A 25,236-nucleotide genomic window follows, 5' to 3' on the forward strand; every position below is an offset into this window, starting at 1 on the left:
AGTAGCTCAGTTTAGTGTTAGACACCTGTAGCCGCTAAAAACGCAAAAAAGGTTATAAAGTTCAACAGAAGAAATTAGTGTTGCACCAAAAGACAAGTCTTACACACACTTCAGCTATTGTAGCGAAACAAAGTCTTCTCAACACACAGCATTTTCATGCTTGTCTTGTCAAACTCGAATGCAGATAGCCAGTATATATGTTAACAAGTCTCAAAAACATGACATATTGAAAAGGCATGGCCACATATCCCCTTTAGAACGTAACGGCTGAACAAATGTAGAAAATTGATGTTTTCTTCAATGAAAAATTGTAATCTATGACAGAGAGGGCCAATGCACAGCATTTTTTTCATAATTGAGGATGCCCTTCCCCTCTTTAACTACTTCCATATCGCTTTCATCTATTTCTTAAAAGACACCACCTCAACTTCACAGCAGGTAAAAAAAAACAGAGCCGCTCGCTCACTGCACTCTACTAGAATTACTTGATCACTTCATCTCAAAGGAAAAAAACCTCGCACCGAGGTTGTGCAAGCAACAACTCTAAGACAACGGGAGCGAAGATGCATTCCTCAAGAAACTCATCATTCGAGGAGCTGTGGAGAACTGTTACTGAAAAGCACAGCGTCCAGTTTAAGAGAAGGGACACTGAGAAACAGGCAAAGCAGCGTTTTGTATTCAGAAGCAGTGACACTATCCTTCGCCAACATAAAAAGAGCAGAGTTGGAACTTCGAAAACCAACACCCACCACAGTAGGAGAGGAACTGCAACCAGGCAATATCCCACGCGGCCTTACCACGTGGCCTTACCACGTGTTGTCCCCATGCCATGTTCATATGAATCAACCAAGCAAGGAAGCCATGCACCCTTTTAAACCAACTGCGTTAATGAGCAGATCGCCGTGGAACTCTGAAATCGCGGAAGCTCGGCATGTACTTTGACATGAAGTTTTGTTTGTTCCCAAAACCTGACACAACACGCTTCGAGAACAACACATGGTTCAACCGAGACTAAGGGCCATTGAAGTGACGTGCGAGCACGGAAACCCAACGAGCAAGGGCTAAAGACGTGGGTCACACTTATTGAAGCTCACTGACAGCAGGTTAACATTAGTCTCCAAGAGTACTCCGTCACACGCGGTGCCTGCTCATCTCACTGAAAAAAGAAAAGGCATTGCAGATCCCTAAATTGATCACGCAATGACAGCAGCTTCGCTGGCACCTTAAGAAAGTGGGCTTGAAGATCAAAAGAAAGAAAACATTATGTAAACCCCGACACTTTTCTTGAGCTCAAAAACACTCGCACACAAAATGATCGCCACCTTGAAACTTCGCAATGCTCTGGCATACTTTTCTGGGCTGATGTCAACATTATAAATGCAGTGACGTTGCAATGATAGGACATCTGACAACATGAAAGCGTCAGTCATTGCAAATGGCTGCGAAGTGTGAAATAGTTCCTCTTAGTGAGCACTGTAGTTTTTGTCACTGACTTGTGCTTCAATACCAGCAACTATCATTCACTAGCAAGTGCGTGATAGTTCGACAAACCAAAAAGTTATCACGGAACCAAACAGGATAACGAGGATAAAGTGTGCTACATGTGCGATTCGCAAATCTTGCTGTGCGTGATATGTACATTTAAGATTACACTCTGTACCGTTTGCCGATGGGGAGCTAATAATTTACGCTCTGGTGCCCCAGAATAGCCAAGGCAGCACAGCTCGATAGAGTTATTCAGGATAGCGCTAATTATATTGGTAACTCGGTAGATTTCGCTATTAATCTAGAAGCTAGAGTAACTAGGCAATGTGTATTTCACGACACTAAAATATGAGCACCGTAAAATTTTGTGGCTAAATTGCTCTTGACGTTTTTGAGTTACACTGTCATGTGAAACTTGAAACTCTAGTGCGATTTTTCCTGCATGAAAGAAACCTTCAAAACAGGTCAAGAAAGAAAAAAAAGGGTCATCGGGTCATCTGTTGGATTGCGTTATGTCATCATCATGGTTTAGGGTTTAGAGCAAGTCAAGGCATATTACTGCCTTTTTTTTTTTGGCTAAGAAGCCACTTTGTTGATGCCAGCATGAACTGGAACTATTGCAGAAGAGTAGCTTTATCTAAACTTATCTAGCCTGACTTAGTTTATAAGAACATCTGTACGAAAGGGTGACAGAAAAATGAAAGTACAAACAAAACTGCCCAAGAGCCAAGAAACGAAAAAGCAAGAAAAAAAAAAACAGCTTGATAAGGCTATAATGTTTAGTAGTCCTACAGATCTCGTATTATTGAACGTTTTTGATGCAATACCATGAAAAAAGTGCCTTCGCCATATATACCAATCACTATAACGATATTTACACCATGAAATCGGCAAGAAATGTTTTACATTTACTTTATATATCAAATAATTGTCATAAATTGTTAATTTGTTATAATCGAACCTAGCACAACAGACATGAGCATCATAACCGGTTATCATATACATCCAAGTAAACCTAAAATGCTTCGTGGTAATATTAGCATGTTCCCAGGAAACATGTATCAGACATCATGAAAACATCTGCGTCGCAGATGCAAGCTATAATGAAGTATGACCTCATGCATGCGTGTTATGCAGTGGTATTACTGTCCATATTTAGACATTTCTTCCTGTTACGATTAGCCTTGTGAAACAACTGTAAAATCATTTAGCGCCGGATCTTTTCAACTTGACTCGGTACATCCATTGATGGTCGCGTAAAACGTTGGCTTTACCTTGAGGCCAACACATATTTCGCAATTAAAATACAATTTGGATGAACAGATGCTCTCGTTAGACACCAACAGCTACATTCACTTGAATTATGATATCTCTCAAGTGCGATAAGTTTTAAGTCCACCGACTAACTAGAAGTATAGCAAGCTAAATTGGTATCTAGAATATTTTTTTTTACGAAAATTTTCAGTAATAGATAAGCATTAAAAAAAAAAGCAGACACTTCAGGCACGAAGTTTACCAACCTGAGGCTCTGTAGCTCTCCCCCAATGCTAGATATTGCACTTCTGTAGGCAGGCTGAGACAAAATTGTCTGGACCACACAAATTTGATTAGATTCAGGCATGATTTAAGACTGTCACAACATATTCACGAGAGTTCCGTCAATGTTCCACTAACAAGTTATGGTTTCTATGAGTTTGGTATGCTTTAGATGCCACTGCAAGCACAGTTCAGACTTGTGGTATTGTTCTTAATGGCTGTAATTGTGAGCTTGGTGCTACAGTTCTTGTTGATTTCAGAGCAATTATTATTTTTTAAAGTTTTCATGGTCTAATTTAGCTCGTCACTGTTTTTTTACTTGCATTGCAACAATACAGAGACAGCTCCTGAAATGAGCCAGAAAACGTGCGGTCCCTTGGTGGAGAAATTGGAGGCCTGAATAGTAGGACTGTGCGAATAGCTAATTTTAGAATTTAAATCGAACATGAATCGAATAGCAAAGGCACCGAATCGAATGATTACAAAAATTATTTGAACAGTTTTTGAATAGTAAGGCAATCATCTTAAAAGAAGCCGTATAATAGTAATGTAACCGCGTTTTTGAAGCAGCCAAACCCGCATTACTTTATTTGAAACACATACCTATTCTCTCACTTTAACAAAACAAGACTACAATCACTTGTAAGTTATAAAAAAATGAAAACATATACCCCAATTCTGCCAACTGAGTCATTAACTGAGGCAGACTTGTATACAGCAGCATCTAAAGCCCTATAAATACCTAGTTTGTGACTGCAGGATGCAATACACAACAGTATTTATTGTGGCACTTCGTCAACAGCTTTTAAACAAACTGATATATAAATATTAAATAGTATTCATGAGGAAACATACTTGGTGAAGATAATAGACTAATTGCTTAGTGGATTCGGTGATACTAGTGTTTTACACTTTAAAATGCCTTGATCCAATATTCTATATGGCGTCGATAGTCCAGTAAAGCCTTGGACTATACGCAACTTGGTCATTTGATAATTAAAACGCGAAGCTTCACCCTTTTATGTTACGTTTCGTTCCCGTGAGAGGTTGTTTTCATCAGTGCTTATTGATATAAAATATTCGAAAAACATTCGAAATTTGTCATATGCACCATTCAATTCAACTAGGGAATTGAATAGAATTCATGTGGAGAATGCTACTGAATTCATTACTCAAAGTTTTCAAACAACTCCTACTAAGTATGAAAACGCATTGGCACGTCTTCCGTAACGAAAACTAAATGTGCAAGCATCGAGAAACCATCGTGCACACTGCGAAAGCAGACGTCTCGTCATGGTAACAAAGTAAGATGCAGGAGCCATGCGACCAGAAATTCAGATCTGTCACGCTCTGAGGTCGAAGATTTGAGTGCTAAGGGGGCGCTCCAAGCCAGTGCGCCGTGCTCCAAAAGAACTGGCAGGATCTGTTCGAAGTGCTCCATTTCGACAAGCTAAATGTGGCCTGCATCGCCAGAGGGCTTTGTGGCACACGAACACAAACCGTTCAAACTTATAACTAGAAAATCTGCTCCACACAGCTGGTAGACTAACATCTATATTAAGCCACCTAGTCAAGTGACTCCCTTCAGTTGCTTTTGTGACTTCTATCATGCATTGTTCAATGAAAGATAAATAAAGCATTGGATTGAATTAAAAACACAACAAACTTCACCGATATCCGAGCTGAAGGTATTAAGAAAAATAAAAAAAACTATCTTCACTCCAGTGTACTTAAACGGCAGCTGCTTCTTTTGGGCAGCTCAGATAAACGAGAGTAAACCGATTTGAAAAGAAGACAAAAATATGAAGATGCAGCGGAGGTGGAGCGCAGTATCCGGGAGCAGTGAACGAGGAAGAGTTGCTAGTCACAGCCGGCTTTCAAAACGCGGACTCGGCTGATCGAGACAAGTGCGTAGGGTGCGACGGGCTTCGGGCAAGGCGTTTTTTGGGCAGCCTCTGCAACTGCACCTGCAGCTTCGCAAAAGCCGGCCGATCCTGGGGCTTGTACGACCAGCACACCATCAGAAAGTCCTGCGGGTGAACGTTGTGCATTTCTCAAGGGCTGGCACAGGGGAGATCCTTGGCTTGCAAAAGCCAATGCATCAAGAGTCATTCACACCCATCAGCTGGAAAGTTTGTAATGCGGCAATGGATGATGTAATGCGGCAATGGAAGGAGCTCACAGTGAGGAAGCTTAGCGGGGACGACATTGCCATTATGTACGACGGCATAAACATGGCCGTAAAATGGCATCGGCACTGTTGTGTCCCTCGACACTGGACTTAGTTTAGATTTTGCAGTCCTGTCGAACTTCTTCCTAGGTTGCCGTTGGCACAAAGCTCTGCAAGATGGAGCGGAAGGAGTTTGACAAGAGTTTCATGGCCCTGTCTGTGAGCAAAATGTCTCTGAGGAGTCAGCTCGAAAAAGCCGAGAAAGACAAACTTATGGTGCTGGCGTATTTTAGTGGCAGTGGCCACTACAAGAAGGATTGTTCTTTTTGATGTGCAAATTTCATTGCATTTATAGACATCTCTCATAAATAAAAACTCAATTTTAACTTTAAAACTCGTTTTTCTCAAAACACAAATTTTGCCATTTTTTTCAATGTGCCCCTTCTTTTACGGGCACTTCTAGTGATCGGATCTGCATGAAATTCTCCCGAATTTTTTTTTCAAATTATGACAAATACAATTATCTAATTTAAATTTTAATATTTTATTTCATAATAAAAAAAATGTATGTAAACCTTTACTAGGTTAGGTGAAATATGGACTTTTTTATGTATATTCTTTTTTCCGCCTATTACGTATTTTGTATGTGTTTCCTAATTAGTTATTTGTATTCTACACTTTATTTGAAACATTATGAACTATGAATGGTAAAAAATTACGGAAGTTTAGGGATGAAAAGAGGAGGGGGTGCAAAAGGGTTAAGGTTTTCACTTTGTCATTTCGCAAAACTAAAAGTAAGCAACAAGAAAACTAATTATATATTTGAAATCATCATAAAAAGTTCCATAAACAGCTCAAGTTTCATTGCTCTAGGGTGAACATCACAAAAAAGTGTCTTCATGTAGCATCTCCCCTTAACTAAATTGGCCTAAAACAAAAATGTAGCTGTTCGTAGAATATTTTTTAAAGTACTTATAGAAACAAGAACAACTGTATCTTTGAAATCAGCACACATGTATGTAAGCTAGGCAAGTTGCATTACAATCAACTACGAATTAAAAAAAAAAGTAGTTTTCTAGCAGCATGCCTCCTTAATTTTAGCACGTTTTGTCTAGTTCTGAGCAAAGGCATTTGGAGAGATAAAAATGATCCTGATGCAGCATGCTGCTGACCTTGATGTCCTGTGATGCTTGAATATTGGCCAGCGACTGCTTAATGCCTTTGGCCACCTGCCAGATGATGGATTCAGAGGGCTGACCTCGGAATGGCCATTCCCCGCACAACAGCTCATACCACACCGTCCTGCACAGTCAAAGCAGAAAAATGACTGACACACACATCGACAGCATGCAATAGAAATCGTCACAGTTGCAGCAGCATCTGCTGTCGCCTAAGTGCGCTAGAAATTTCGCGCAGGTAACATGCTGGTTGCTTTCGTAATAAGACACGAACAAGCAAGTGAGTGGTTATTAACGTGACATCTCCAGAAAATGTTCTGCAAACGAAATACACCGTGAGCTAAGCCTGATACTGAAGCTCGATGTATCAGCTGATCTCACATGCGTGGCAATTACACGTAAAGCAATGTGCTTCTCACAGGGGCCGACTTTGCACGTAAATCAATCGATTTCATGGGACTCTTTTTTTCACAAAATATATTAGAGAGGGGTCAGCTTGATAGGCTAATCGCTGCGTTACAGTGTAACTGAATTTATTGAGCCACTATCAGCGAGCCATGTATAATTGGCCTGAAAGATGGACCATTGCATAAACAGCCTTCATTAGCTCCTACTCCTCTCTAACATGCACTACTGGCCACCAATTTAAATTCAAATACCAAGTGTTGGACTGTTTTTGCTACCGGACAGCTTTTTCAGATACGCACTGCGGCATAAGAGAAGTTGTCAGAGCGACCAAGAACACATTGCTGGAGTTTTCATGGACCGCTCACCCAAAGGCATAAATGTCCGAGGCGGTCGCAAAAGGGAGGTCGTCGGCGTCGTTCTGGTTGTCTGCCCGTAGGCAACGCACCACTTCTGGAGCCAGGTAGCAAAGCCACCCCTGGGGAATTGTCAGCCAGTCTCCCTTCCTGCAGGCAATCGCAAATCCGTACACACAAGTGATACTTCACAAATGACAATTGACATTTTACTTTGCCTTTGAGCTTTGATGCTGTACATAATTTGACAGCGGACACAAACCCTCAAGTAGTCACTCATACTGGCATACAAGCACAGCGATGAATAAACATTTGGGAGGAGGGAAGGACGTTCTTAGAATGACGCCCAGTTGAGAAACATTCTGAAGGTGGTTTAACCTACTATGACTTCTAGAAAAGGTAAGAAACATGCCTATTGTGTAGCTAGCCTTTGACTTTGCTCTCTATATAAAGGCAACCAAGTGCGGAGTTTGCAGGCAAGGTTGAAACTTTGCGTAGTTCGCTTCTGTGCGCTCGCACCTCCACCTCCGCACGTTATGATGTGCACTCTCATGTGCATTGTTTCAAGGTACAGGCACTGAAGACTTATTGCTATTGTGTTTCTCAACACTCGTATCATCTTACTGTAAATTGCTCAGCCACATGACTCTCCTCTGTGTGCTCGATCATACTTCATTCAAAGGCAAACCACCAATGCCACCATCTGTGTGTCTGCATTCCAATAGACATGTGAGAAATGATATGCCTGCTTCACCAAGGCGTGCCTAATAATTTCATTATTATGTTTTTGGCACACAAAATCCCTAGTATTCAATTAGTTCCTTAATACTAAGAACAAGTCTGCGAGAACGTACACCAGGGAACAGATGTCACCAAGATGTGTGTATGGCTCCTACACAGCACTGCTGAGAAAACATATTGCAAAGAATTTTCCCTTGCGTCTTTTTTTAGATAGAAATGATTCTATCTGCTTTTTAATATTATGGTAAACTGTCCGTTCTCCACAAACTATTTACAAAAGTAATGGCTAATAGAATCAAGGCGACATTAGAGTTCAATCAACGAAAGGACCAAGCAGGATTTCGTACAGACTACTCCACAATAAACTATATTCATACTATCAATCAGGTAATAGAAAAATGTGCGGAATACAACCAACCCCTATACCTAATTTGCATAGATTACAAGAAGGGGTTAGTCAGTCGAGACATCAGCAGCAGTGCAGGCACTACGGAATCGAGGCATAGACTAACCCGACATAAACGAACTGGAAGATATCTACAGTGGATCCACAGCCACCATAGTTCTCCATAAAGAAAACGACAGAATCCCAATAAAGAAGGCAAGGAGACACAGCTTCTCCGATGCTATTCACTACGTGTTTATAGGAGGTTTTCGACTCCCTAGACTGCGAAGAGTTAGGGATAAGAGTTAATAAAGAGTATCTTAGTAACCTGTGATTCACTGATGACATTGCCTTGATGAGTAACTCAGGTGGCAATTACAGCTCATGATTGCTGAACTGGACATAGGAAAGCAGAAGAGTAGGTCTCAAAATTAATATGCACAAAACTAATGTTCAAAAGTCTCGGCAGAAAAGAGCGCTTTGGAATAGGTGGAGAGACGCTGGAAGTTATAAAGGGATATGTCTACTTGGGACAGGTAGTAACGTGGAGCGGAACCATGAGAGTGAAATAACTAGAAGAATAAAAATAGGGTGGATCACATTTGGCAGACATTCTCATATCATGAATGGTAATCTGCCACTAACCCTCAAGAGGAAGGTATATAACAGCTGCATCTTGCCGATATACTTACCTACGAAGCAAAAACACAGAGGCTTACAAAGCAGGTTCAGCTTAAATTGAGGACGACACAGAAGAACAAGAAAAAATGGACATGGGCCGGGCACCTAGCTCATAGGCAGGATAACCGCTGGTCATTAAGAGCAATTGACTGGACTCTCACAGAAAGCAAACGGATGAAGGGGAGACAGAAAAGTTAGGGGGGCTGATGAGATTGAAAAGTTCGCGGGTATAACGTGGCAGCCGGAAGCACAGGACCGGCAGGAAGCACAAGTCGGGCTGATGATGATGATGACATGTCAAACCTACAAATATATCCTAGCCTCTACCACCCACACTCAGCAACTTACCGATTTCCTTGGCAGAGCTTGGTGACTGAGAAGAGGCCAAAGTCGGTGATTACTACTTTTCCATTTTCGTAGAAGATGTTTTTCGTCTTGAGGTCCTTGTGCACTATGCCGCGGGCATGCAAGTAGCCCATCCCCTGGTAAAGGAGCAGCAGGTTAGTTCGAAGAACTAGTTTTTATTTTCTAAACGAATGTAGCAGTACAGTTGAATCTCTTTACAAGAGACAATGATGTAAGAGTCAACAGAGCATTTTCATAGTCTGCAAGTGCTCCACAATGCATTCAAAGGAGCTGCAGATTCGCTGAACTAAGGCAGCACCAGTAGTCTTTCAAGCCGAGATGAGATCTTAGTTGCACGTGCTTAGACTTGTATATCAAGCTAATTTATCGCAAAAGAGCTGAGCATACATTTTATGTGTCATAGCGCTAGCAAACTTGGCTTGAACATGGTGTTTGCAGCAACTGACTACTTGCCATTATTTGGGCAAATTGCACTGCAGGAAAGCTAGCTTTACAATTATGAAAAGGGTCTGTTGGGTATTGAGAACAACCAGTGTGCCTACATTATTATAAGGGTTGATCAGAAAATGAAATCATGTCATATTTCTTTAGAAAAAACATCTCTATAATGGACAGGAACTGCTCCACAGTTAGTGTCACGATATAGAATTTCAAGTGTACCACTATTTTATTTATATTTTCTTTCTGTCAGCTTTTATTTTTATGTACCCACTCACATTTCAGACTTTGAACTTCATTATTCCTATGAGGCTGTGCTTGACCAGCATTACCTGAAACTATGTTTTCTATGGCGTCGAAAGTTTTCTTGCATCTGGAGTTACCGCACCACCATCATGTGTGATTTTCAGCTCCATCAAACAGCTGCAAAGTGTGCGTTTAAGTTGGTGCAATATACTTCAGTACTGTTACAAAGCTACTCCATTCAGTGTGATCACCAAGATTTCAGAATATAAGGAAGACATAAATAGTGACACATAAGCCGTGGTTGCACACTGCATATTTCCCAATTACGTATCATAAAAAGCCTTCTCTGTAATACCTGGTTGAAAAAAAAAGGACGTTGGGATAAAAATATCAAGGCAAGTTCAGCAGCAAACGCAAGCAACGTAGACATCTCATGGCGACAAAAAGAACAATTTTTTGCAAACCTTAACAACTTGAGTATGCGCATAGTAATGAAAAACGTGACTAGAATGGCTACAAATGGGGAGCAGAATAAGCCCGTGAGTGATTTACATAGCTTAAAAATGAAACACCACTAACCTGGCAAATCTGCAGGGCTATGCCGCTAATCCTGTTGAGGTTGAATTTATCCTTTCGGAGATGAATATGTCTGTACAGTGTCATGCCTTTACATAAACTGCAACAAAAACGGCCAATGACAACACACAATCAGGAAACCAGACTGGCAACTCTTTTGCTGCCACCATTCAAGTGAACACAAATAAAAGTTTAAGGTGGGACTGTATTATGGGAGAACAAAGCAGAGAACTGTTGGTAACTAAGCAAAAAAAGTTCCTATATTTAGTTGCTAAATCTTATCCGCTTCTGCAACTCATTTAGTGATGACAATTTTTGAGTGACAGAGGCAGTAAGTCGCTTTAGTACGTTATACCTGGCAGAGTGTGATGAATGGGCATCAACAGAGATTATTGCTACCCTGGTCTGCTCACAACATTCTCCCTCATTCATCGCACTAGAACTGTCAAGTGTAACGAAATATGCTAAAAAGCCCAAACTGCTAACTTTTTAAGACTTAGTGCAGTTATTCAAAAAAGTCTGTTTGGCCAAGCTTAATGTCCCCCTCTGATCTGAAGGGTGTATAATTTGCTGCTACTTTTTAAAGTACAAAATTTCATGATAATGTACTTTTTTAGAACATCAGCAATTATTTTCCTGCAGTTCTTTGATTGTTGTGATAAAGGTGGCTTGGCAAGTTACAACTGTTTTCGTGGTTTTTCATAATAAGTTACCCTTAGCTGACATGCACTATGTGGTTTCAGCCAATAATATTAACGAGCAACCCAACAAACGAAGAGAAACAATGAAAGAAAAGAAAAAAAAAAAAAGATCTGGTGAATGCACTCACCTCGTGATGATAGCAAGCTTTGGTGGCTTCATGCAGGCACCCATAAAGAGGACTAAGTTTTCGTGTCTCGTCTTGCGGAAGGTTGCGACCTAGTGCACAAGGAACATAGATTTTTTTTTTTACTTTCTTATAATCACCTCGTCTCACAAAATGAAAAGGGCAGAAAAGAGACCAAACGAGGAGAAAATCTACCTCTTGCTTAAATGTTTCCAGAGTTTTCCTGTCATCTATGTGATCCATATTGAGCATTTTCACAGCAACGCTTCCGTGCCAACTTCCCCTAAAGAAGAGAAGGAAAAAAATGTTTGTAGAAACGTGTAGAAACTATTGAAATTACAAAGGAGGAGCATGTTTACTCCAAGTGTTTCTCCAAGTGCAAGTTATGACGCCAGCAGTCTGTGCACATGACGTAGTGGGAAAATAAGGTTTCTATTGGTCTACACCTGAGAATATCGGGGTAAACAGTCTCACCCCAAGCTCTACCATGCAGTCGCGTGCCCATTCTGCCTAGACTCGCATGACTACCACGCAACGATCAACTGATTTCACTTCTTTTGAATTTTCAACTGCACAAGCGGAGATAGCTGAAAAGAACAAAATCCTGATAAGCTCTATGCTTAGTGTTGATACTGTCCTTGTTTATTAACACCGTATGGTAATCAGTCACCAATTGTGATCAGTCGCTAACAAGCACAGCTCTCAACCTTATTGGACTGCCCACGTGTTTTATGAAGAAATAAGTGGCACGGAGAAGACAGCACTTGCAGGGAGCATAGCCATGGCAAGAAAGAAGCCACTCTTTTGTCTTCACACTCCGAGTGATTTAAGTGCTCCTTAAAGTGTGCTTTTTAACAACCCCAGTTTTCTCAGCAAAGGACATAGAGAAACCACACAGCGTTCTCTTACTTGTAGACGCTCCCGAATCGGCCTTCCCCGATCTTCTCCTTGATTTGGACGTCGTCAAAAGGAATGTCCCACTCCCGCAAAGAAAGCTGCAAAAGCAAAACGTGCCGCACCGACTGTGCAGTTAACACCGCACGGCTGATGCCGACTCGTACCAAAGAGAGCAAAGGGTCAAGAGCAGGGACGTACACTATTTTGTCGTGGCCACAGCCTGTCAGTCGGATCCAAATCTGAGACTTGACTGTCTTGCGAGTCCACTCTCGTTGAGGCTAGTGTCTTCTCGGAATCCGTCTGAGAGAGCGAGATCTAATGTCAAGCGCAACAGTAACTTGGCGAGAGTCCCAAATTACTTAGTGTCCCAAGGTAGTCAAATCGCTAAGGAAAACAACTTCTACGGGAATCACAGGACCAGAAACTGTCTTTAAGTAATGTTCTTTGTCTTTGCTTAAAAACAGAGCGAAGGTGTAGGCCGGTGAGAAAGGGATTCGTGACCACATACGCTTATGCTTCCAGATCCTGATGTACCAGACACCGTCCTGTCACTGTCAGTGGACTTGACTGTCTCAACCACATCAGACTGGGCAAGTGATGACGCTGGAGCTGATAATTCCTTTTCAGAAGACAAGATCTCTGCAATGAAATAGAAGATGCAGCTAAGTGTGATTATAAAAAACCTTCGAGCTGTACTAAAACAGGTTAACTCTTCGAAACAAACACAACATTTGGAGCTAAGTTGGAAAAAAGAAATGGATGAAATGTAGGTTAGTGTAAAATTATGTCAACAAGGCACATTCAAGGAACACTAAAGGCAACTATTAAGTCGAAGTTGATTGTTAAACTTGCAGTCCAGAAACCTGAAAGTGCTACTTTTGTGCCAAGAAAGTGCTTATATTCTAATAAAATGAAGCTTTAGCAGTCAGCATTGCATTAGCACACTTCAAATCCCCCGCCTGAAAGTGGTTTTACTCACGTTACTGTAGCCGTGCTCAACGTTGCCTGCCTTCACTGCGTGGCTGCTGAGACTAGTAGCAGCAGAGCAAAAGTAGAGAAAGTCACAGCAACAAAATTTTTTTTTATGAGAGGGTGGCATTGCCTGGTGCGTACCAGGAAAATGGAACTGCTGCAGGCGGGAGGCCGAGGAAGGCGTGTTCTGCCTTGAGGCCGCCATGAGGAAGGCCGGCGACGAGGGAGTCGATGAGTTGCACGACGAGGAAGACGAGTCGGGACCCCCAGCACCGTGGAAAGGAGGAAGGCAGATGGCGGGGCGCCCCCCGCGACTCCCCTCGGAGCGCAAACTGCTGCCCCCGTGGAGGGGACTGCTGCCCAGGTGGGCTGCCGCATGATTTGGGGACTGCATGCCTACGGGGCATGAGAGAACGAGAGTCCTGACAGAACCTTGTAAGCAGTGAAGACAGTGCCATCTTGGCAGACTACATGCCAGGTGATGACTACTACAAAGGTGGAAAAAGAATCAAGAGTTCCTTGCTCTCACCTCCTTTCTGAATGTGCTCTGCAAAGACATCCACCAGTTCGTTTGGCAATCCGCACGAGGGAGGCACTTTCTCCATACAGTCACGATGGCATCGGAACCTGTACACAACAGTACAAAGGGATCGTGATGATCTTGCAACCACGAAATTGGCTGTGGAGTCGGCAAGCTCTGTGAGTAGGTTGTACGAACTACTGTTAATGGCTCTTCAGCCAAGAGCCTTTAAATTAAAATATCTTATCAACAAAGAACGCTTGCCATTTCACTCTAATGCCCATGCTCTCGATTCACTCACTTGCACTCTTTGCATTTGTAGCCAAAAAACATGGCCTTGTCACATTGCTGGCAGGTGGTGACTTTGACGCTAGATGTGAACCTGCACAGGTAATGCGAGTAATGTCTAAGTATGATGGTGCAAATAAGTTGTATCTATGGTATTGTTGCCGTAGAGGGCTCAATGCTGAAATTACACACCTGTGGTGAATTGCATGGGCCATTCCATGCATCCGTGGAGACCTGGGTACAACGGCTGTAACATGGAAACGAATGTAAGCTTATACATGATGGAAATCCAATCTGGTTTCTCTAAGAAGCTCAAGAGACTACCACTATTATTTCCACTGAAATATGCATCATTATTTAGGCAGGCCTGATGGACAGTTACAAGTGCACAAAGAAAAAAAAATAGATGAGAGATCAAAAGTACAAAGTAGTGAGAAATCAAAATAAATCGCTTTTAGCAACTTACGTTATGTATAGTGATACAATTAAATTGTTATCTCTCTTGTTCTGCATCAAAGAAACTTTACGAAGACCTGAAACAGCATTTAATAATGAGTATTAACGCACACTAGTGCTTTTCTTGCATTCAAGCATACGTATTTCTTACTACTTAAACCATTGTTACCATAATGCACTATCAAACGAACATTGAAGTAATTAAAACTTGTAGGATTGTGGGATAATTAAAACATTTGTAGGGCAAATAACTTCAACAATCCATTAAAACAATGAGAAAATCCACCATTCATACTCCCCACAACAGAACAGAATTAATTTCGATTGTTACGTGCAAATGCATAAAAAATATTTCTAGTTGCCTTGAGCGAAATCCTATTCTTTCTGTACCAAAAAGGTTAAATATTAATTTTCAAGTACTTTCCATAGTCTACACAAAAAACCTTGATCAAATAATGTCACCAAGCTTTGAACCATCATTGTCCCCACCACTAATATTAGCCCAAATACAGCCATGTCTATTACAATGCATACATTTCTAGGCACACTTTGATTGACTCTAATGACTCACTGCCATGACTAAGAACCTTGTTAATATCATTATCATTTAACTTTTCTGCCATCAACAACTGCATCATTTCATTCCTTGTCATCCATTTAACTTTGACACAAGACAGGCAGTTATTCATAATAAATTACCAGCTCAGCATGCATTTTATCATAATCTGAACTAGAATAACTAGGTACCCATGTCTGCTACTCAACCTATTCTGCCATTATCCTATCCTTTAGTGTTATGCCCTCCTTTTTTTTTTTTTTATTCCGCTAGTAACTGTGTGGCCCTTCAGTTGTTTTTTTATTTAATCTCCATGTTTCCACCCTGCACAATTGCACCAGGCAGAATGCACTCCTTACTCATTTTTCTCTTCAAGTAAAATAAGACAGTCGCCTAGCGCAACTGAAGGTCAACCACTAAATGTGCTTTAACCCATTTTTTACTTACTTAGCAATATTAGAGATCATTTTTCCTTGACCTGGGTCATCAAGGAATGATGAAAATGATGATTACAACTTTAATTTCGTCCGGAGAAGACACAGGGGAGGTAGCCTACTCTTAACGAAAAGAGTGAAGCTACTTACGCTGCGTGGCAGGCTCATCCACGAAGCATGCATCTCCCTGTTGGTCGGGGGATACAAACGGTGGCGATCGGCTTGGCGAAAGTGGTGAGCAGTTGGCCAGCTCTAGCCCGGGCTCCGTGGCTAGCCGCCTCCGCAACCCACCATCATTCCTGCAATTCGGAGCGAATTTCTCTTGAATGTCATGCGAGTTGATAAGAGATAGATACATACTGCATGTATGAGGGTACCGTTTTGCACTGACTTAATAAAGTCGATGTGAACCGAGAATCCTTTCGTTAAACGAGAATCTTTGTTAAACTGAAAACATGTATAAAGCATGTGAAAATAATGTGACATTCATTGAAGAGCAACTGAAAAATAAAAGACGAAATTTTTGCCTTCGTAGACTATCGACTACTGCAAGTGTATTAAGAAGATAGCAGATTTCAAATGAGCAGTAGGATATCAGCTGGCTTTATCTTGTAGAATGAATGATGAGCTTCTAATATCAAGATGCTGAAAAGGTAAGCATCATAAAAAAAACAGCTTGGCTCAGACTGGCACAGTTACACTCCTATAGTAACCATGTCTGAACAGATTCGAAGCCTTTTGAACACACACACAGACCTCCCATAACATCTTTTTACCTCCATTTTCCTCCTAAAACATTACTGAAGTGCCACTGCCAACACTTTCATAAGGCCTAACTATATTTGACTCCGTTGCCTTGCAAACATTGAGACAAAATTTTTGATCACCGAAGTATAAGTGAAGTTACCATGATAAACAAGTGCTTTCAGTCTTCTTTTCTCATGATGAGCACACTGGAAGCTACCTACACAAGGGCGTTTTGGCTAGACAGCGATGAACTGCCTAAATGTTAGGTTGCTAGGTGTCATGGCTGTGAACTTGTCTTCTTTTTGTTTTTCAAGATTGCTTACACGGACTTCTGGTTCATGCGTGCACGCTTACAGCACAAACTGCCACCCGCTGGAGGCCAGAGTACCTACGCGATGTGGCATGTGGCCTCCAATGTCAGCCGCTGATGCGCCATTCATGCCAACCAATACCTGCCGCAGCCGCTCACTACATACTTTGTACATTATTGCACGGGATGGACATAGTGATTTTTCATCGCACTTGACATGAAAATATTCAACTCCACGCTGCATGCAGTGTAATAATATTTACCTCACAAGTTCACAGGAGCCTTGACTAAAATACAGTGTTTTCCAATATTCTTCAAAAAAAGTTCCACGGTTCCTAATAAGTCAAACTATTCTGTTGACTTAATGGCTTCAAGGTTTTCAAGGCACTTAAGTATCACTGTGTGTCAGTAAATCTAAAGAACTCTGTTTAAACAGAACTCCCCCTATTCCAAGGCCTACAGATAGGTAATTTCAGACAAAGGAAACTGGAAACTCACGGCAAAGTGGGTGGTTGCCGTGATGCCACACTGTTGTGGTCAGATCCCAGGTCAATTCTGTTCTCTAGGTGTGCCTCGTGAGAGCGGCTTTTGGTCAAGGGGGGTAGGGCATCAGGCAAGGCTGCGAGGCTTCCGCTGGGACTCCCGCCGGCGCCTGCTCTCCTCCGAGATGCAGGAGGTGTCGTCGGAGGCTTCAGGGCACCTCCCGAGGGAGACAAGTGCGTGCCGCCGAAAGAGGAGCACAGTTCCTCAGAGGGCACTGACGTGTGGGTGCGTCGAGGGAGATGAGACACGCCGGCCCGATCCCACGAGTCCCAGTGAAGGTCGGTGTCGGCACTGGGTGCCACGCCTCGCAGTTGCCTCTCTGCACAGGAAAATATGGTAGTCATTTTCAGCGCAGGCTTGAAGACGCTCTGACACAACAATTTTGCATCTGGTTCCTTCCATTACAATAAGTAGCTAATGACCCACTTATCGCTAAAAAGCTTGTTCGCTCGGGCACGTAACAATAATTTTAGACGGTTTTACAGCACCCAGTCATGCTTTTGGTGTCAAGGAGTTCCGAGTGAAACAGGACCCAGAGAGGTTTTCATGTAAACATTGTGTACACACGAGCATGCCCATGTTCACACTCACGTAGCCAGATAAATTTACATGAAAATGGCATGCACATGCACACTGCGTTGACAACTGTTTTCAATGAAGGCTTCCTGAATACTGCTTTAATTTCTCCCGAAGCGTAAATATATTTCGTCCCCCCCCCCCCCCACCTCCCTCCAATTTATTGCTCAGGCAAGCACGTCGGGTTTTGTATTCTTGTGCGAGTCTGCCTCCTCTTTCCATTAAAAAGGTCTGCTAAGAAAAAGTGCTAGCAAGAACTGTAGCAGCCAACAAAAAACTCGTGAGGCAGGAGGCGGTTTGTATACATGAAAACCAGAGGGGCCTTTCACGCACGGTGATGCAACACAAACTTCAAAAGTTATTTTAATTAAAAATGTTCGAAGTTATATTAACCATGGACATTTCACAGATGACGTGTGTGTTTCTCGACAAATCTAACCTACGAGTTATTCCACCATCAAAATTTTTGTGTCAGTGCTGCTTGAATGAACACAACTGTAGAAGGAAATGTGTCCTTAACACAAGTCCTCAACAGTGTCCCCTACAATTGACACACATTCAAGAAGCCACAGGAACTCAGATTTTGGTGCACGTTAAAGAACCCCAGGTGGTCAAAATTTCCGGAGCCCTCCGCTATGGCGTCTCTCATAATCATATGGTGGTTTTGAGACGTTAAACCCCACAAACAACAACAACAACAAGCCACAGGAAGAACACCTTAGGTTGACATTTGCACAGCAATACACAAGCGAGATATGTAAAGGAAACGAAAATGACAAGGCGTTTTGACTAACGCAATGTGTTGTGATTAGGATGCCTGCTCTTAGAGTATCTCAAATAGAACTGCATCAAATGAATCGCTATATATGAATTCCGAAAACAATAGTAGTCAACAATAACAACAAAAAGGCACAGCTTCATTGTACATGAACAGCAGAAAAAAAAAGAGAAAAAGTTGAATAAAGAGCAACTAGTAATACTGTGAGTGGCACAGAATATGTTTTCAAATATATTTTCAAGGAGTTGTCAACTGTACACAAATGTCTTATGTACCGATTTGAAATTTGAGCTTACTAGATTTAAATGCCCAATCTGAAGTACACCTTTTTTTTTCATGACAACTTCCTATACTGCAAGCCAGCCACACCTCAAGCAGTCATCTAGTCTCATGCGTTTACATTATGAATCAACACTCACACAAGTGTTACACAATGGAAATGACTGACCGGTGTAGGTCTTGAGGTTGCGCATGGCAATGAGAAAACGCCGCTTCTCTTCTTCACGAGCACTGACGTCACTGAGGTAGCCTTTGATCTCTTGCTCAGGCTTCTCAAGCATATCATCGAATGTTGTGAACTTGTTAGACAATCCCTTCATGACATGCAAAGAGACGGAAGCCTATGATGAAATGCACACTTCCATGAAATAACGTCACAGGTGTCTCTGCTTTCCAGCTAATGTAGGGAGTAACGAGTTTCAGCAGCAGTTATGTTTTGAAATGTTGAAAGTACATATGTAGCAGCCTGCTGGAGCTAAAAGTCTCGACAGTAGCCTTCGACCCTTTTCCTGGGAAAATTTCCACAAAAAGTTGATGGAAATGCAAATTTTTCCCAATGAACTTTAGGGAGAAGTCGGGAATGCGTAGTAAAGTTCAGTAAAGTGAAAACTTGGCAAGTTGGTGGTTGGTCATCATACTGTGTAGGTGAAGCAAGTGTCGTGTTTTCTGGTGTCTTTCCACTCAGTTCTGTGTGATGGTTCACTAACAAGGTGTGGTATCTTTGTTTGCTTGCTCAGCTGCCCTCCCACTATGAAAGCTATCCTAACCTACCACCTCTTAGATCTTCAGTAATTAGCAGGCCTCTAGTTGCACAAAGGCATCACAGTCCATCATCATCTCAGTAAGGAATACTGCTACTGAGCAAAGGCACAGATAAGCTTACTGAGTGATCTGTCTACTATAACACAAACTAAAAAAGAACTTCTACATGTGCATCCATTTTGCCTAGCATGGTGGAGCGCGAGATTTAAAGATAGCGAGACAGATGGCAATCACCCACTGCAAGTAAAAAGGCTTTACTGTTCTAAAAAGCATACATGAAACAAACCAAGCCATTACAAACCCACATTCTTGTATATACAATATTAAGGAAAAGCTTTGGAGTGTATTTACAATAAGTATACCAGGTAATGAAGTGTTAGTTCCATACACTGACCACACATTTTTAAAGATGCATACCTGTATTGAGTTGGGTGTAAGCCCAACAACCTTGAGCCACAGGAGCAGTTTTGGGTAATTCTTAAGTTCTGATGCATTTTCACATTCGCTGCACTTTCGTTTTGCAAGTACTTGGCGGCTGAACAGCTTGATGAGTTTTGTCTGGAAAAGAGGTGTTGTCACAACTCATGAAAGCGTAGCACATGTATTGAAAGCCATTTAAGGTCCCCTAGAATACTTTTGAGTTCAAGTCAAGAAGCGTTTTTGAATACGGGGTAAAAGTGTAATTTATTGAAAGGTTCTCAATATAAGCCTCAAACTACTCATTGAAGAGGCTGAGCATGTATAGGGAGGACTTTTAACCACTAGCACCTTTCTAGATATGAGGTGTTTCAGTTAAATTATGGTGTGGATGATTAACTACATATGTTGTCTAAACATATGCACAACATAGATATTAAAATATACACTTCAGGGAGCCTCCAAATGGGCCTGTCTTTCCAAGGTTGCCAAACTTTTTCAGTTCATTAAATGTTAAAACTCTCTAAACCATACAAAATGTGTGGGAAATGATCAGAGCACCTAGACAACTTATTATAATGGTTACTTCTTGAAACCAGTTTGAGTATTGTTACAAAAAAAAACCAATGCATCAGAATACACTAGCACACATTGTTGTTAGATAGCTAGTTTCCCTAGCCATAAGAAACACACACAGACCTAATGCTTACTTTATTAGTAGCATTGTCCCACCCTGACCTATTGACCTGCAGCATAAACTGATTTGAGCGGTGGCACACCAAAAACACTTGTACAAGTGCTTCCAGGCGAAATGTCATGCAAAGAACGTGGGGCACAGCTTCTCATTATTATTGGAAACGTGTGCATGTATTTCTCAAAACATGAGATACATATTACAGTGGCCTTGCAATTGATGTGGCATCCCAGTTCTTTGCCGAGTATCGACTGCAGTGATAGCGGGCCTGAAGCTCTGTTTAAACATGCAACACAAGGCATACCCTGTTATTTCCTAGCGTCATAGGTAATCTTTTAACGTGAAACACAGCTGGAAATCTACAGGAAGGGCTTTATATTCACCAAGAATTAGCGGTAGCTGTGCAAAACAAAGCGCCACGCTTTGGTAGTGCCACTTTACGGGCCAGATGTGTTTCGATTCCCCGAAAGTTGCGACACGGTAACGACCGTTTCGCTCAATCGCAATGAACCCTCGGAAAGCACAGCTATCGAGGGTAACAGTATTAATGCCCCTAGCAATTTACAGCGACACGATTGACACACAAATAGACCCGATGTGTTCCGCGTAACGCTATCATGCTTGCCCACAGCAATCTTCACCGCACTCACGACGCCAGTCCCAATACCAACGCCGTTATCACCCGATAAATACATGTTCTCGAGTGCTTTCCAAGAGTCTGCAATGGAACAAGAGATTCCGCAGAGCACGTCTCCAATGCACGCGTGAACACGACATTCGCGGTTTAGAAATATCGGATATAGTTAGGCGGAGCACAGTGCGTTAGCGCTGACAGTGTGACGCACTTTTGGTGCGTACACGAAATGTCGTTGGTACCAACTCCATCGCAATGACGAATGTTCGCAATGACAACGTCCTATGATGCCATCGAAAACTACGCCGTCGGCTCTAACACACTGATGGAACATGAAACAAACCCGAAAAAGATTAAAGTTCAGCGGATGCTGCAAAACCAACATGTATATACTGACAAGACGAGCGAAAACACGCCCGGCGTGTCGATTTCAACAACAAAAAAAGAAACGGGAACGGGTGACACACTTATCCCACGGCGACAAAACAATGCGTCCCAGATTCTTGGACGTTAAAAAAAAAAGAGGGGTTGCCAATCTCAATTGCGATTCAACAAGTACGAGATACCTGCACACAACTTCATTACAGAAAGGTGTTTTCCGGCTTTTTTTTCCTGGCTGTCTCGCAGTCAATGGAAACTCGGGTGTCTACAGAGCAGCCGGCTGATATCTTTCCGGCCGACGCCTGGCGATCCGGAAAGAAGAAAAACAGAAAGCACCACAGTTTTACTTACTTCGAGAGCTCGTATTTCGTGCTGCGTTAATTCAGCGCTGGTCTCACACCGTGTTCGAAGACCTTCGAGATGCTCGGAATTAATATCAATCATCGCTTGTGCTGTGGCGCAGACTTCAATGGCACTTTTTACTTTGTTCTCGGCCTCGGCGTCTGCCATGGCGACTTGGCTGCTACTTGTAAGTGGTTTGCGCTACTGGACGACCACGCATCATGACAGCATGTTGGGCCCGGTGGTACGACAGCTTTGTAACCATCACTTAGTTCTCCCATCGTCACCCACTCCACTATACCATGCCCGCCATTACCAAAGCGCTACTCAGTCCGCGAGAATGCACGAGATGCGGCGTTGACGAAACTGGCGAATGACGTCATCGAAACCGAAACTAGCTTGTTGCTTTCAAAGACGACTGCTACACACGGACTATGCGAGGGATCGTTGCATGTTCGATGTTAGTTCGAATGACACCATGCTAAAAAGTCACGACCTGTATCGCGGCTGCGAAAAACAACAAATCGGGACGTTTTGCAGGGCATACCGTCAGATGAACATTACCAAACCCCGTTTGGGTTATTAGTGCAATGGGTGTTGCAGTTTTCAGTTCGTCTGGAATCCTGGGCCTTGATGTTTTGGGGTCTGTTTGTTCTTTTCGTCAATTTTTTATTCGTTCAAACATGCCTATTTCTGTTTACATCGAAGCGATACATTTTTCTTTCTCTTCATTTTTTTTCAACCACCTGTTGATATTTATAGATAAAGCAAACCATCGACAGAGATCGAGGAAAAAAAATCAATAATTGCCTTCTCATTGACAATCGCATAAGTATTAACGCTGAACCCTGAGCAATATTTGTGGGCGCTGCGGATGGGGTCGGCCGTTTGGAGTATCGTTTGGCCACTTTGGTGCTGCTTAGGGTACCGTTAAAGGCGGACGGACGGACGGACAGACAGACAGACAGACAGACAGACAGACAGACAGACAGACCAAAACTTTTGCTTCGAAGGTCCCCAAGAAAGACTGTCGTCTTTAAAAGATACACAATATACTGGCCCATACGGAACACCATTAGTTAGGCGCCATATAGTACACGCACCTGCCACGCAACAGTTGGAAGTCAAGATATTTTTCTATTGGCAAAGAGTCCAAATTAACACTCCGTCTACAATACAGTTTTTCACGGTGGGCGAACCACCCCTATATGCACGACTGTCCTAAAAAGTTATTGAAAAAAAGCACGTGTGGCAAAAGCATTATAAACTTAATCTAATGAAACCCGTCATTTTACGAATTTACCACTTAATTTTAATACTGCCGAACCGGTAATAATTAAAGTAAGGTGAAATTTGCATTCACGATCGCATTAAAACATCCAGCCACCTATACTCGTCACGACACTAGATTTATTTCGACGATGCTGCATGCCGCAGTTCGTAGCCGTTAAAAAAAAAAAAAAACAACGCTTGCTGATTGTGCTTGCCCGCGCAAATATTCCCACGGGAACACGGTGATTGTTTTCGTTATTTATTGCGACAGACGCATTGATCGCCTGCTCTGAACTTTCTCGCTTTGTCTGATCTAATATTAACTGCATTCGCTATCATTGTGTTTGAATATCGGCAGCTTGTCTTATCTTCATGTGACATATGCATCCGTCCCGCCTGGATCGCTCGGGCGTGGCAGAAATTCATGATAGGGTTGCCCTCGCGCACGTTATATTTCGAAGGACCGAAAAATGCTTTCCTCGATTTTATGCCCTTCCTGATTTAACGGAATATATTACTTCGTTGAATAGAGTTGAATAGAATAAAAAATGCGCATGTGCCTCGGATGGCCTCTCGAGATCACGCATGCAACTCAAAGCGCACGATGAAAGGCAGACAATTAGGGCCAAACCTCATAAGCGCGAAAATGCACGCGACAGCGACGAGCGACGCTATGAGCGACGAAACAGGGCGTTCGCGCGACGTGTCGCGTGCTCGTTTTCGCGTGATCGCTCGGTTCTCCAGATTTGGAAACCGTCGCTCATCGCCCGGAAGTGCTGGGCTCAAGCAGCCAATAGCGAAATACCGGAAAAGACAAAGACTACATAGGTGCACGTGACCCTGACCGAGTCACGTATGCGCAACAATAACGCAATGTTTATTACGCATGTGCATAAAAAAATGCTGCAAGGCAATAATAAACACTTTCCGTTTCATTACACAACAATATATCTTATTTTTAAATTGCATACCGCTCGCTACGCGGTTTTCTTGGTGCGGGTAGACTGCCTCATGCCAGCAACAGTGGAATTCGCTCGCCGAAGCCGTCGCGTGAATGAGGTTTGCCTGCGCTAGCGACTGATCGCGCGAAGCCGATCTACGTCGCGTCGCTTGTCGCTGTCGCGTGCATTTTCGCGCTTATGAGGTTTGGCCTTTAAGACTACACGTGTCGCGACGAATACAGGGGTGCGGCCCCGCCGCCGTGGTCTAGTGGCTAAGGTACTCGGCTGCTGACCCGCAGGTCGCAGGATTGAATCCCGGCGGCGGCGGCCGCATTTCCGATGGAGGCGGAAATGCTGTAGGCCCGTGTGCTCAGATTTGGGTGCACGTTAAAAAAACCCCAGGTGGTCGAAATTTCCGGATCCCTCCACTACGGCGTCTCTCATAATCATATGGTGGTTTTGGGACGTTAAACCCGACATATCAATCGAAGACACGAGTGCGCTGCTCAAACGGAAAACTATAGATGCATGTGAAACACTGAAAAGGGGCTTTTTGGACGGACCGTTTGTAAGGTTGTAAGTTTTGTCGTCGGATACGGTTCGAAATTCTGTGTCACCTCTGTGGCGTGCTAACTGCTTCGCTGGTCATCCGTCTCCATGGAATAAAGGCTCCTAAATTTTGCAGCGGAGCTGTTACGCTCGAGGTTGGCCGTATGTCGTAGATGGAAAATTATCATCACCGTGAACCGGCAGTCAGCTATGTTCGTGCTGTTCTTTCTATTTTGCTTCGCTCACACAAGACGTAAGCCGAGAGAAAAAAAAGAAAGATAAGGAAATGGAGATGAAGATGCAAGATGTGAGAATGACTAAAGAAAGAAAGAAAGAAAGAAAGAAAGAAAGAAAGAAAGAAAGAAAGAAAGAAAGAGAGAAAGAAAGAAAGAAAGAAATGTAGAGAACTAAAGGGAGAAGATGGAAACAGACACACAAGGAGATAGAAAGAAACAAGTCCGAAAGAGATTTTAAAAAGAGAGACAATGGCCAGTGAAGC

At 42.6% G+C, this 25,236-nt stretch overlaps 1 protein-coding gene across 1 annotated transcript; it reads right to left on the reverse strand.

The window, feature by feature from the left end:
* Positions 1-4,354: 4,354 nt before the first annotated feature.
* ksr (kinase suppressor of ras) lies at positions 4,355-22,294 on the reverse strand. The gene is made up of 19 exons (XM_037428149.2): positions 21,985-22,294; positions 19,925-20,065; positions 18,915-19,059; positions 17,068-17,431; positions 15,663-15,811; positions 14,259-14,313; positions 14,080-14,160; positions 13,788-13,885; positions 13,400-13,654; positions 12,795-12,925; positions 12,485-12,586; positions 12,299-12,384; positions 11,585-11,672; positions 11,393-11,481; positions 10,567-10,663; positions 9,286-9,419; positions 7,143-7,280; positions 6,364-6,493; positions 4,355-5,051 (listed from the first exon to the last, which is right to left on the reverse strand). Exons 1-19 carry the CDS (start codon positions 22,141-22,143, stop codon positions 4,899-4,901), a joined length of 2,595 nt encoding a protein of 864 aa, XP_037284046.1. The 5' UTR covers positions 22,144-22,294; the 3' UTR covers positions 4,355-4,898.
* Positions 22,295-25,236: the final 2,942 nt, after the last annotated feature.

This window comes from Rhipicephalus microplus, chromosome 3 (genome assembly GCF_043290135.1).
Source record: "Rhipicephalus microplus isolate Deutch F79 chromosome 3, USDA_Rmic, whole genome shotgun sequence".
Lineage (NCBI taxonomy): Eukaryota > Metazoa > Arthropoda > Arachnida > Ixodida > Ixodidae > Rhipicephalus > Rhipicephalus microplus.